This window comes from Arctopsyche grandis, chromosome 2, assembly GCF_051622035.1.
Source record: "Arctopsyche grandis isolate Sample6627 chromosome 2, ASM5162203v2, whole genome shotgun sequence".
Classification (NCBI taxonomy): domain Eukaryota; kingdom Metazoa; phylum Arthropoda; class Insecta; order Trichoptera; family Hydropsychidae; genus Arctopsyche; species Arctopsyche grandis.
Window position 1 is genome coordinate 24176266 of NC_135356.1, and position 14793 is coordinate 24191058.

A 14793-nucleotide genomic window follows, 5' to 3' on the forward strand; every position below is an offset into this window, starting at 1 on the left:
AGCATGGTCTGCTGCTGGCTGTTGACTGACTGTTGAGCCCACTGTGCGGGTTCATATAGTGGTCCGCTGTGCAAGGAATGCAAGGGATGCGGTTCGTTCCGTTGGATTTGTTAGGTTTCTCGACTCGAGATGACGTCAATGGTTGAACGTGAGAAATGTATCCTCTGTCGGAATAGATGTTTCGATTGGGATTCCTACAACGGTAAATAAAATTTGGTGTGAAAACAAAAAAAAAAGTACTTCAGTTAACGGTATTTAATATTGAAAAGTCACTTTTGGAATATCCTGTGTTTTGTTTTTCCTGCGATAACACAGTAATTGCGTAACAGTGAATTTCATAACAAGACCTACGCTAAAGTTACCTCATGTCTGAAAATAAATAACTGGGGGTGGCGAAAACCTTTTATGAGCGGTGTTCGAAGCGCCCCCGACGGCAGTTCAAGGAACAAAGCGTAAGTATCGCGGAACACCTACGCGGCGCCATGACGGAGATCGTGCAGCTTTCTTGTCTCAGTGAGTATCATCCCCCTAGGCCTGCGCCCCTTTTTGGAAACCCATCCATACCCTGGTCCCGAGCTCCATCGATTGCTCTCCTCTGGCCCCGACGCGAGCCGCATTACGGGCACGATTGACGTAAAAAGGCTGACCCGTCAATGCGCACACGGCGAAATATGCGTCGGTCATTTGACACCTCGTTCAGTAATGCAAATTTTTTTTTAATTTTTTTGTAATAAGATGCAATAAAATGACACATTTGCGTATTCTAGTTCGCCTCGTTGGACTTATTACAAATATTTGATTAATGTATCAAATCTTAATTGAATTATTATATTTTTTTAATGTGTAAAACGTTAAAATTTAAAAGACTGACTTCTAGAAAAATTCAGAGTTCATTTGTTTATTTTTTTACAAGCCTTTTCCTACTTTTTTATATTATACATCTAATCTTCTAATCTAATATATAATTTCGAAAGAAAGAATTTGTATGTAAGGTTTGTTTGCTAGAATCCGTGACGTTATCGAAACAATCTAATTTTCGATTATCCATTCTGTTTCTGGATTGATTTTTTATTTCTTTTTTCATTTCCGGATCCCGATTTCTGTTTCAGTTCCAGATCCCGATTCCTTTTTCAGCTCTGGATCAGGATTATTTTTTCAGTTCTGGTTCACTTATATGTAAAGAAAAAAAACATTAATTTCTGATTAACTGCCATTAAATGTATATTTTTTTTCGATTCAATTAAGTTCATAGAAGTACAATCCATAGAATGGTCATTGTTAACAAAAGTATCGTCTAAAAGCGAGCCATTGAAGAGAGAGACGGAAAGTCAGAAGAAAGACAAGAGAGAGAGAGACGAAGTTTAGCAAACAATGAACAAACTGTGCCGCGCAGAGTTTTTGTAGCAACATTTTTGGAGGCTGAGAGCGATTCTATGATTAAATTTAATAAAAAACAAATTAATTTTTACTATAAGATTAACCATGTTTAACCCTTTGAATTCTAACCAACGCCAATTGGCGTTTTGCCTACTAGTCCACAGAATTGAAAAATGTCGATTGGCGTTGTATTTTGAGCATGTAAACAGTAAACAAGAATACTAGCCGCCAAGCCTAGCATTGAAAAAAATGCATTGAACATGGGTCGTGTAATCCGTGACATTCCTTTGTCAATGTTAATTAAAACTGGTTTACACCGAAATTTCTGAATTTATAACCATAGCAGAATTTCCCAATGGAAATCCTTAAAAGTTGAGTATTTTAGATTGTGGCGTGGCATTGAGCATTATATTTTAACAACAATGAAGAAGATGGAACTAGTTTTGGAAAAATACATTCATTAATAAACTTCTGTTTATTTTATATTGTTACAAGATATATTGGAGAGTCTAAACACACCTTTTCAAAACTTGAAATCCTCGGCGGTAGATATCTAGAGTAGTGATCTAAGGTTTGTTTGGTTTAGCTACAATTTTTATACACGCTTTCTATTGAATTAATAAATAATTCTAGTTGGAAATGTGAAATTTTCAGCGTGGTGGGCTTTCAACAGAAAAGACGTCAGCACTCAAAGGATTAAACGGATTATATTATAAATACCACTAGTATATTATAAACATGACGACATACAAAGATGTGATAGATCACATGTTCATAGTTATTTCACTACGTAAGCCGGCGACTATTCGCCGAGTATGGCAACCCTCAATACAATGCCAGACATTTTTAGAATAAAATTACACCCAGACCGTATCGAACCTCGCTGATCAGCTGACCTTATTTCTTCAGAGACCTATGGGTTACAGTGTGGCATACAACTGCATACATTTGATCTGAACGGCCAGTGCGGCCCGAAATGTAGAAAACAACTACACTACCAAGTTAAACGTATTCATCTGGAGAATATTTTATAAAATAATAAAAATGAGTAGAGTTCTTCAAGAATTTGTCTTATCAAATTTCGATTCAAATGTTGAACTGTTATTCGAATTAATTACAAAAACTATTGCATATACACACAGTTATTACTAAAGAGTGGACCAATTTTGCGCCGTTCATTGTTCAAACCTTTTTTTTATGCTCTCTAGTTTTGTAGTTTGCCCTATTTCCTGGAAAATAGACCCAAAACGCCCATTTCCTGGAAAAAGCACGCTTCCGGTCCTACCTCTAGTTATTACACTTGAAATTTTACAAATCGTATTCAAACTTAAAAATTTAATTTGATTTGCAAAAGGTTGAATTTCATTTGCAAAAGGCTATATTTAAAGTGTAAAAACTGTGTGTACTTGGTATTAGCGAATTTACAAGCACTTAACCAAACAAAACGATTTTGGTGATGGATTTATTTACTACTGAGAACCAATAAGTGGTACTATAAATATGGTAACTGAGCGCTGGCTCAAGTTCACACAACGGCAAGTAAACTTATAAACCACTGAATGCAACCTGCTAAAAAGTTCCAAATGGAAAATAATACAAGTAAAATGTCATCATCCATTGCTGGATGAAGGTCTCTATAAGACGCTTCCATTCGTCTGTTTTGAGCAACTCTCATCCCACACATTTTTCTGATTTCATCCACTCATCCGCCTTGTGGTCTCTTTTTACATTCTCTCAGGTACCATTTGAGCACTTCATCAACCACATTTATCATACTTCTATTCCACATATTCCATTTTCAATATCTCCTCAATATGCAACCACACACGGTTGCATATCTTTCAGTACACCGCACCTTATGCAGCATTCTGGCGGTCAATACCCAAGTTTCGCATGCATTTGTCATCACTGGCAAGACACATTGGTCGAAGTTATTTTTCTACAGGCAACACAGCATTTTAGATTTGAATACAGCATTCATTCACCCGAATGTGTTTAGTAGGTCAGCTGGAATCCGAGCTATTAGTACTATGCGAACCGAAGGTGACTCAAGAGACGACCATTGATGTTTGATCGTGCTGAATCCCATTTCTAGTTCCTGAAAACGCCTTCAAGCACCGTATTGAATAGCTTAAGAGAGATGTTGTCTCCTTGTCTGATTCCTTTTCCTATGTTAAATCTATCTGTAGCTGAAAAAAGTTTTACCGGAGCTGTTGAACTCTTGTATATTATATTTAAATTAGCTTGATAGCTAAAATATATATAAATAAATAAATATGTAGCTAACAGCCCCATATAGGGTTCCGGAAGTTCTACATGACAGTCAATAGCCATGCATTCAGTTGTCATGGAAACCTTAAATATACATATAGATATTTAATAATGATATTGAATCAATTAAAATATTTACTTATTGAAAAATCAATGGACAACAGATGTAGAAATGCATAAAAATAAATAATAAATGTAACAAAATAACATCTGAGCCCAATTATAGATTTTTACAATTGAAATAAAATGGTACATAGAGACAGACAAATGAAAAAGAAAAGAATAAAAACTAAAATATGACTAAATAGAACAGTGCATTACTGAACATAGTGATATAATATTGGATAAAGATTATATAATAGAAATAGAAATGATTAATCAATCAAGACTCTCCTGTTGGCAGTCCTGAATTGATGCAAGGAAACACCGAATAGATCAATATCGTTCATCTCCCCGTTAAATACGCTGTAGATAGGATTTGTTTTAGATAATAGGTTTTGAACGGATTAAGTGAAAAGAGTGCAACGGGTCTAGAATACCTAAATGGGATGCTGAAAACAACCTTACTCGGTAAATCGGGACAATCAAGGAAACCATTTAGGAGCTTAAAAAGGAATGTAGCGTCAGTGAGACGTCGCCTGACAGAAAGATTGTTAAAGTATAGGAATTTTAAATTTACTATTGGTGGATAAAGATTTAAACAAATTATGATTTTCTAAAACTTAGAGCTTAATTTTTGTATAGATTAAATATCTTCATTTTACACGGAACGTATCTAAGGATGTACAAATATATATCAAGGTGTACACTGGCATATATTTATATATGTGTATGTATATACAGACGTGTCTAGCAATTTATACACATATCATAGATCTTTCGAGAACTGAATATATAATGGACCAGACCTTTTAGCTTTGTCATAATTGTATGAATATTTTTTTTATAAGAATCTTTTGCCGCCATGTTTTCCATGACGTATTTGGCACACTCGTGTAGACGTTTTGTTGCAACAGTTACAATGTAGATTATATCTGTGTATGCATAGCATATATCTACATATTATAATCACTATTCTTTTTAACAATACACATAATGTGTAATGTCAAAGGTCTTCTTTTTCGTCAATATGATCCTAAAATGGCACCTGATGGAAGATACGACAGCTCAATATAACAATTATATGTATGACATAGTACATGTTACTTACATACGACAATTCGTGTTCACAAAGACACGTGTAATAAAAAACTTAACTGTATAATTAATTTATTTTTTCATTCGGGGAGGTCAGATTTTAGATAAATTAAAATATTTGCTTTTTAAAAGCTTTTATTTACGTAGCTTGTCTCCAGTTGGGTCACTTCCGATAGTCAAATCGATCTGAAATTTCGGCTAACTGTGTATCTTCTGCCTAAGATTACTTTTGAACTTGATATTATCGATGTGGTAGTGGAAATATACTTCGAAGCAACACGTGGATGATTTGCAAGTGTATCGCTGTCATAACGCCGATGAAGATAGTGTTACCATAGCAATTATTAGTCAATGTCATATCCATATAATATTATATCGTTAAATATTTGTTTATAGAGTTGATGTGTCGTAAGCAAGTCAATAGTATCTTCCCCGAGTCGACATTTTAACATCAAGCGTTGAATAATCTTTTATTTTGTCTTTAATCATATCGGGATGAGAAAATAATTTTTGTAATTAGTTTTTAAATCTTGATCAACAGACTGGTGAAAATAGAAATGAAAACAATTGTTAACATATGTAGTATTCGGGATCAATTAACAGTAGGGATTCCAAAAATACCAAAATTTATCATTATCGGTATTGATTTATTTACGCATCAGCGCATTAAACGAATGAATTGAGGATAAAATATTGATAAACTTGTTAGGGTCAATTGCCAATTGATTATTAATTAATTGAACTAATTACTTTCTTGATTATGCAACTTATTAAATTGTATAAAATATACAATACAATAAATTATACAACATAGAAAACTAGATTTTCAATGTTTTGATATTTGAAGAATTCTGAAACATCTGAAAGTTTAAAATATTTTTCTGTGTTTACATTTTTGTCATTTTTAGCCTTGAATATTTTGAATTTTGATTCCCAAACACAAGTTGTGGGAATACTCGTCTATCCAGATACTTAAAGATTCGAATAATTTTGCATCTTGTTCTATATTGACGTAGATCATGAAATACGAATAAAGGTCTATTTATGTTGGCATAGCACAACCCGGCAACTGCATGTAACCAGCAAGTATGGAAAGTATTCTTTGGTGCATTTTATAACTGAACTGATTAATCATTACTCCTGGGTATTTGTAATGTTCAACCATTTGTATGCGCACTATCAGGTTTAATGGGTCCGTCTTTTCCCCACTTATTACCGTTGTTTTTATTTCACATTGATGCAGAGACCTCATTTTTGACAAGATTGATCTATTGCGTTCAATAACGGTTGCAGATCTTCTGCACTCAGCTAGTATTCCCTTGTCAGATAGTATTAATTATTTGACTGCCTATTCGTACTCCTATCAACTGTCTTGTGGAACACCGTTTCCGAATACAGGTTGAAGATCATTGGCGACAACACACAGCTCTGCCGCACCCCTCGAAAACTTTCAGTTTACATGTCTTGGACCTTTACAACAGCAAATTGGTTCCAATATACATATATATACATAGTTTCTTCAAAAGGGCTACAAAGCATGAAAGAACTCTTTCTCACTTTTGGTGTGGTGAATGTATTCTTACGAAGAAGATTGCGATTCCATATTCTTCTCGTGATCATGCTAGAGTTCTATCTTGACTATAAATGTCATTTATGATTTGCAGTTTTTGGTCAACCCTTTGATTGTTGACGTCTTTTCTATTGAAAGCCCGCCACGCTGAAAATTTCGCCAACATTTTCAACTAGAATTATTTATAAATCCAATAGAAAGCAGGCATAAAAATTGTAGCTAATCCAAAACAAACTCTAGATAACTACCGACGAGGATTTCGAGTTTTGTGAGGGTGTGTTTAGACTCTCTAATATACATATGTTGCAACAATATAGGGTAGACAAAAGAAGTCTATCAATGAATGTATTTTTCCAAAACTAGTTCCATCTTCTTCATTGTTTTTAAAATGTAATGCTCACAATCTAAAATATTCGGCAGTTAGGGATTTCCATGGGGTAATTCTGCTATGGTTACCCATGTTCCATGACCCATGTTCAATGCATATTTTTTCAATGCTATCTTTAAAGGCTTAGCAGGTAGTATTCTTGTTTACTTGTACATGCAGGCCTGTGGACTTGTTAGCAAAACGCCGATCGGCGTTGGTCAGCATTCAAAGGGTTAAAAAATAATGGTAGTTGTATCAATTTTTCCATAGCCGCTTGCGCCTATACGGCAACCGACCAGATTTAACAGTGTATTTGTTAGAGTCCAAGTGTACATTTCGTTCGTTCATGAACACTCTTGTGTTTTTTCATACACGAACCGATCTGGCCACTTTTAGTGTACATATAAAATAAATAATGAATACACAAACTGGTCATCAATTCAAGTATTTCTAACCCTTTGTCTAGACCTGTCATTCTTTAATGTATGCGTATCCTGGATTACCATATGTCTGAAATGCATCACGTTACTGCGCATTGTGCACTTTTCAGTCTGATTTGCTTTGTAAATTTGAAGAATGATTTCGAACAGTTTTCGAATTGATTTTTAAATTTATGATCAATCACTATCACTGCTATGACGTGTTATCTTTGAGGGAAGTTTCGACGTTTCAGCTCAACGCTGCCAACATGTAATGCAACATATTCGCAAATAAACATATATACATATTATGCACGTAGGTGGCACACGAATACTTCGAAGAATGATACATTTCAATCATCGACATCGTTTGTGGATGTCACTTATTCATTGTTGCATTCATGTTTCCATCAGATTTCATTTATTGCTATCTGAGCCATTACCATCTATGTGCATCACATCTTAATGAATTGCGTCCAGATTTGAGATCACGAACTTCTAGAATATTGTCAGTGAAGTACAAATTGTTTATTTATTTATTCGCAAATTTTATCTTTACTGACTTAAATACGTTAATGTAGGCAAGCTTGTCCTATGCAAAAGCAGAGGACAAGCTTACGTACAAGATGTTCAGTTTTGAGAGACTGCTTCAGCCTTATCTCTTATCTCTTATAAATAATTTGAAATATCGACTGTGACTCGGATCAGACGAATCGATTGATCTTCATAAGTTTTTTTTGTTGTATATTCAAATTACGCCTTAGGTTAATATTTAAATACATGTCACATGTGATTTAAATATTGTGTTCTTGTAGCTAATATATCACTGTCAATTTGTTTTTATACTTTTTATATACCTCAAATATTTAGTCATGATCAGTTGCAAAATTTTTTTTCTCCCTACAATTGCAAGTTGCACCCCCACCCCCACCCCCGCCTCCGCCTATTTCAGAATTTGGGATTTTTCTTCCATAATTGGTTTATTGAAATCGAACGATATACGACGTTGACTTTTCTGTCCAACTCGTCTTACTAGCTCCATTGGTTTACATAGATCGAGTGATTACAGTTGCCATCTCTCTGGTTTTGGCTCAGAGTTACCGAGTTTTATACGGACAGTTTTATATATGTATGTATGTATGCATATAGGGAACAATTTAAATGTCCATTTTATTAAATAAATTTGCATTTACAAAAAATTTGTACATTGAAAAAAGTTTGTGTACATTTCTAAATGACGGATACAGATTGCATTGGAAACTTTGCTTTGATAATTGAAAAAAAATATTTGCTAGTTAGAAAGCGGATGAAATGTGCATTAAAATGACAGATGAACTATTTTGACAACGTCGCGAATATCAAAATACGTACCGATAACGACCAACGTTTGTCTCTACTGGGTTCCTTCTTTTTTACTCTTCGGCTTGCGACCTTCGACACCAACGATCTTGGTTTCGACTCTACGACCTGACATCATCATTCATATTCATACGTAATACGTAAACAATAGTAAACAATTTTGACAGTTGACAATTGTCAATAGCGTAAGACTTTTTGTATCTATATTTTCACTTTTTTGTAACTATTCTAATTCTAAAATATATTTTTTCGAATGATCGTTTCATATTTTTTAACGGTCACTTTATACATAATGCCAAAATATTTTATTTGAATCACAGTACGAGATTGTTGAATGCACCGAGAATAATGCAAATTTTTAATGCACAAACATTTTTTTTAAGATACAAAATATTTTTCTCAATGTACAGTTTTTAATCGCACCCATACATATATGCAGGGCTGCTGAGAGGGGGGGGGGGTAGCTGGGGCTAAATTTCCAGGGCCCGGACTACTTGAGGGGCCCGTATTGGGACGTTCGACTGATCGATATTGCTAATTTATATCTTTAATGCTAAATGTTTATTATTTTTCGATTCGCGCATTCTTTGTGTCCATGTGAAATCGTACTTGTTATATCTAGAGCCCGGAATCTGAGGGGGCTGTTTATTGTTCAAAGATTGTAAATGCATTGTTAAAGTTTTGCCGAACCTTTTTTACAAAGTATTTACAATAATAAAACAATAGGCGGCACGTTTCCGGCCCCTTCAGATTCCGACCTCTAGTTATATCATACTTTCGTACTCGACTATTTCAAAATATAGCATTTAACATAATATAGGTATTTTTCAAATAGTTCGGATAGATTTTTCGCATATTAAAAATCGGTGGCCGTCATTGCAAAAAAATTGACTTGACGGAAAGTCGAAAGATGGAAAAGATGGGCGGAGTCAACGAATCCTCCCTCATACCCCCCCCCCCTATTCAAATATACGATTTAACGAATTCGTCGTTGTCGTACGAATAGATCGGTTATCTATCTCTTTCATCATAATGTAATCCTGGCACATGGTAAAGATTTTTCAAATCTCTAAAATGACATATTACGGACTGGGGGGAAGGGTATTAGGGGGGATTCGTTGACTCCGTTCATCTTTCGATTTTCCGTCAAGTCACTTTCTTTGCAGTGACCCAGACCCATTCGAAGCGTGGCAACAGGTGATCCAACCGTTATGGAACGTTTTGGAAGTCCAAGTTACTTGTAAGTTACTAAGTTACTTGCTAATCGAATCGTTTCAACCCGGTATAACCCAGGCTTTATACCGGGTTGACACAATGCGAGTAGCTTGGACCAAGTACTTGGTCCAAGGTATTAAGGCGCAAACACTCTGAATTGTTCGCCATGAACGTGCTCGTGGTTTCCTACTGGGAAGGGCGTTTCTTCAGGTCATTGTTAATTCGTACGATCTTATTATTCCGAGAAGTTTCTCCTACAATTCTTAAAATATGGGAGTCACCATTATCGATTACTGTCAAACCTATGTCAATACAAGGATAAAATATCACCGAAAACACTCCATGAGGTGATTTTTGTCCTGGATGCCATAAATCAGGCGTGCTAGCGGTTTTTTACATGTGCAAAACTTTTAAAAATAAAACACGTGCTGCGTACCTCTCTATTAGAGGTTGTGATCGAGAAATCTCGAGAAATTTTGATTCTCGTTTCTCGAGAATATTTTATTGTAAAATTTCGAGATTCTCGTATCTCGAGAAATCGTTTATTAGAATCTCGAAAATATCGAGAATATTCTTAATTTATCACTACATGTTTTTGCTCAATAAACTAACTAATTTGTATACTTGTTAACTCGTAAATAATTTTGTGAAGTATTGTAATATGTATAGATGGTCAGTATTTTTATTATTTGTCCGGCAAGTTATTATTCGGTCATCATATAAGTACATATACACATGTTACAACGAAATCGCACCATTTTTAGTAACATTTATGTATGTGCATGTAGGTACTAGTCACTAGTGCGAAAGTATTCGGTTATGATATCACTAAAACGCTAGTGAAAATATATTTTCACACTTAACACACATAAAACAAAGATTTTTGATTTATTATTTATTTATTCGAGTATTTGTTCCTTAGTTATATTAATCAATTTATAGTCAGTATTTTAAAATGCATAGATGGTCAGTATTTTTATTATTTGTCCGGTCACAAAAACACGGGCAAAGCCGGCTAGCAACTCTGGGAATTTTATAAAATTCTTTTTTACATATTGTTATTTTTACTATTTTGAATTACTTTTGTATATTTTTATTTTCTTTTCATGCCCTCTTTTATAATATTTTTTTTATATAATTTTTTTTTTCTATTCAATGTTCTATTGTATCTCTCTATACCTTTCTTTCGTCATCTCTTTAATAAAGTTGTAAGCCCCTGATATAATATACATATGTAGTGTTTGTGTCCTTTCGATTTTTGTATGTTGTCAAGTTTATATGCTAAAAAAATCAATTCACTATATTAAAAAAAAAATTATACTTTCTCGAGAATTCTCGAGAATCTCGAGAAACAAAAAAAGAAAATCTCGAATTCTCGAGATTCAAATATTTCGAGAAAATAAGATTCTCAAATCTCGAGATTCAAATATTCCGAGAAAAAGAGATTCTCGAATCTAGAGAATCAAAAAAAGTCGAGAAATCACAACCTCTACTCTCTATGTCTGGCATACGCCAGACGTTAACTCATCTTTTATGTAGAACCAAATAGTTCGAATTTTGATTCGTCCGACCAAACCACTTTTAACCATCTTCTTCAATTGACGAAATAGTTATGTTGAAAAGCCCAAGCTAGCCTTTTCTAACTCATTATAGACCGCCCGAATTTTCCGAAAACTGAAAGTCCGCGTATTTTTCGCAAAGTAACAGTAAAAATGGTAGGTTTTGTAAATTTAGCATCGCTCCTAAATCTTTTTATCAATTAAATTTAAAATTTAAAACTTAGAAACTTAGAAATTTGAAACTAAATCTTTTAATCAATGCTTTTTTTGTATGAAGCTTAGAGGATTTAAAAGCACCGCGTGTGTTAACGGCCTACAGAGAGGTATAATGGTTTTTAGCTCTCCTATCTCTCTCAAGTACCGCCTTTTTCTCAACACATCTTGGATAAATGCGAGAAAAATAATATCCAAACCTCCAACAAGGTAAGAGTGACGATGGATGATAGCTTAGCTAATAGAAACCTGTATTTAGCCACGTACAATGTAAGAACGTTATCGAGTGAAGGAAGTGTGCTTGCATTAGAGAATGAACTAGAAAGTATCAAATGGGATTTAGTAGGACTTAGCGAAGTAAGACGAAAACAGGAAAACCAAATAATCCTAAAAAGTGGTAACTGTCTCTACTGGAGAGGGCTACCAAATGGTAGAATAGGAGGAGTAGGGTTTCTTATCAATAAGAGAATAGAAAGAAATATTATAGAAATAAACGACATATCGGAACGTATATGCTATGTAGTATTAAGAATCTCGAGCAGGTACACTTGTCAAATCTTCCAAGTGTACGCCCCCACATCTAGCCACCCAGACGAGGAAATAGAAGACTTCTACGAAAAACTACAGGGCGCATACGATAATAGCCGCCACCACTTTAAAATAATCATGGGCGACTTTAACGCAAAAATAGGACAAAAGGCAAACACAGAAAGAGCAGTAGGCAATTTTGGTACCGGCCAAAGAAACGACAGAGGCGATCGCCTCATAGAATTCGCAGAACACAACAGGCTCTTCATCACTAATTCATTTTTCAGGAAAAACACCAACAATAAGTGGACTTGGGAGAGTCCTAAAGGAGACAGAAACGAGATCGATTTCATCCTAACAAATGCCCTGCACTCCGTTAAAGACGTTAGTGTTTTAAGTAAAGTAGATATAGGCAGCGATCACAGATTAGTCCGTGCCAAGATGGCCATTAATATAAATTGCGAACGTAGGAAATTAATAAAAGGATGCAGTAACTCTCCAGATTTCGCTCAACTAAGGTCTAGGAAAAAGGAATTCGAACTCGAACTTGGAAATCGATACGGGAAATTAAACCCAGAAGCAGACATCGAGGAATTGAACACTGTAATTAGTTCGGTTCTAACCTCAACAGGTAAGAAATTAGGTGGTTTCAGGAAACAGATTAAATTAAGCAAAATTTCAGCGGAAACAAAAAACCTAATTAAGCATAAAAGGAATTTAGATAGGGATAATAATAAGCAAGAATACAATCTAGTAAATAAGGAAATTAAGAAGAGAATAGTCAGGGATGTCAGGGATTTTAACAGCAAGCTAATAGAAAATACCATTAAGAATAACCGTAGCCTGAAAAAGTGCAAACAGGATCTTTTCTTAGGCAAAAACCAAATGATCGCAATCAGATCAGAGAGCGGAGTAATAATTAGGAATAGAGAAGAAATCATAGACAGAGTTTACACGTTCTATGCAAAACTATACGAGAACGACAACGGCCAATTCCCCACTCTGGAATCGACACACGGCCAAAGGGTTCCTGCAGTATTGCCTAGCGAAGTAGAGGCCGCGCTAAAAACTGCAAAGAATGGTAAAACCCCAGGGGAAGATAATATTCCCATCGACTTACTAAAATGTGGCGGCCCCCCCCTAATTAATATCTTAGCTAGGCTTTTCAGCAAATGCATCCAGAACCAAGCTATACCAGAAGGATGGAATAACGCAACTATCATTTTAATACACAAAAAAGGCGACAAAAGCGATATCAAGAACTACCGACCCATTAGTCTACTTTCAGCGGTCTACAAGCTCTTCACGAAGGTTATTACAGAAAGGCTGAAGAATATCCTCGACGAGAACCAACCTATAGAGCAGGCAGGGTTTAGGGCAAATTTCAGCACAATGGACCACCTCCAAGTAGTTGGCGAACTAATCGAGCGCGCCAACGAATATCAACGGCCACTGTGCCTAGGTTTCGTCGATTATGAGAAAGCCTTCGATACAGTTAGTCATAATGCAGTACTTAACGCTCTAAAAACACAGGGAGTGCCGGAACCCTATGTGGGACTGTTAGCTACAATATATAAGAATGCCACAGCTTCAGTTAAAATTTTTTCAGGTACAGATAGATTTAGCATAGGAAAAGGAGTAAGACAAGGAGATACAATCTCGCCCAAGTTATTCAACGCGGTGCTTGAGGGAGTTTTCAGGAAATTGGATTGGGATACAGCCGGAGTAAGCATCAATGGTCGCTTTTTGAGTCACCTTCGGTTCGCAGACGATATAGTTTTAGTAGCTCGTGATTCAGCTGACCTACTTATCAGACTAACACAGCTGGACAGGGAAAGTAGAAAAGTAGGATTAAAAATTAACGTAGATAAGACTAAACTAATGTTCAATAGTTATTGCATGCCTGATAGCATCCCCTTAGATGATAAACCAGTAGAAGTAGTAAATAATTATTTATATTTAGGTCAAATAATTGACATGTCTGGTAGTAAAAATGAAGAGATAAAGAGACGTATGAAATTGGGGTGGAGTGCATTTGGACGGATGAATGCTGTTTTTAAATCAAAAATGCCACTCTGCCTGAAGAAAAGGATCTTTGATCAATGCGTTTTGCCAGTGATGACGTATGGATGTGAAACTTGGACACTGAACGCCAAGATGCAAAATAAAATCCAATGCACTCAAAGAAGTATGGAACGCTGTATGCTTGGCATAACGAGGAAAGACAGGAAGCGGAACACGTGGGTGAGAAATATGACAAGGGTAGTGGACATAGTGGATAGAGTGAAGAGATTGAAATGGCAATGGGCGGGTCACGTAGCTAGGAGGATGGACGAAAGGTGGACAAAAGAAGTGCTTGAATGGTACCCGAGAGAAGGCAAAAGAGTAAAAGGAAGACCGCAAGGAAGATGGGTGAACGAAATTAGGAAAATGTGCGGAATGAGATGGATGAGTGTTGCGCAAAACAGAGACGAGTGGAAGCGTGTTGGAGAGGCCTTCATCCAGCAGTGGATGGCGAATGGCTGTAAATGATGATGATGATGTGCCATCCTAGCTTCCTCTCCCTTAGCCTTCGGATATATTTTTGAAGCCTGACGATATCTGGTACTGTTTATCTTCGATTATGTCTGCCGAATAGTTGTTCACTCAAGCGGGGTATTACCAGACCCCACACTTATGCTTTTGTAGCATGACGTCTATCTGTCTCTTCCAAACATT

At 35.7% G+C, this 14793-nt stretch overlaps 1 protein-coding gene across 1 annotated transcript in view; it reads left to right on the forward strand.

The window, feature by feature from the left end:
- Positions 1-450: 450 nt before the first annotated feature.
- LOC143922521 (UDP-N-acetylglucosamine--peptide N-acetylglucosaminyltransferase 110 kDa subunit-like) overlaps positions 451-14793 on the forward strand; it is a 56801-nt gene continuing 42458 nt past the window's right edge. The window contains exon 1 of the mRNA XM_077445787.1: positions 451-513. Coding sequence (XP_077301913.1) covers positions 483-513 — 31 coding nt within the window. The 5' untranslated portion in view covers positions 451-482. The remainder of the gene's footprint in view (positions 514-14793) is intronic.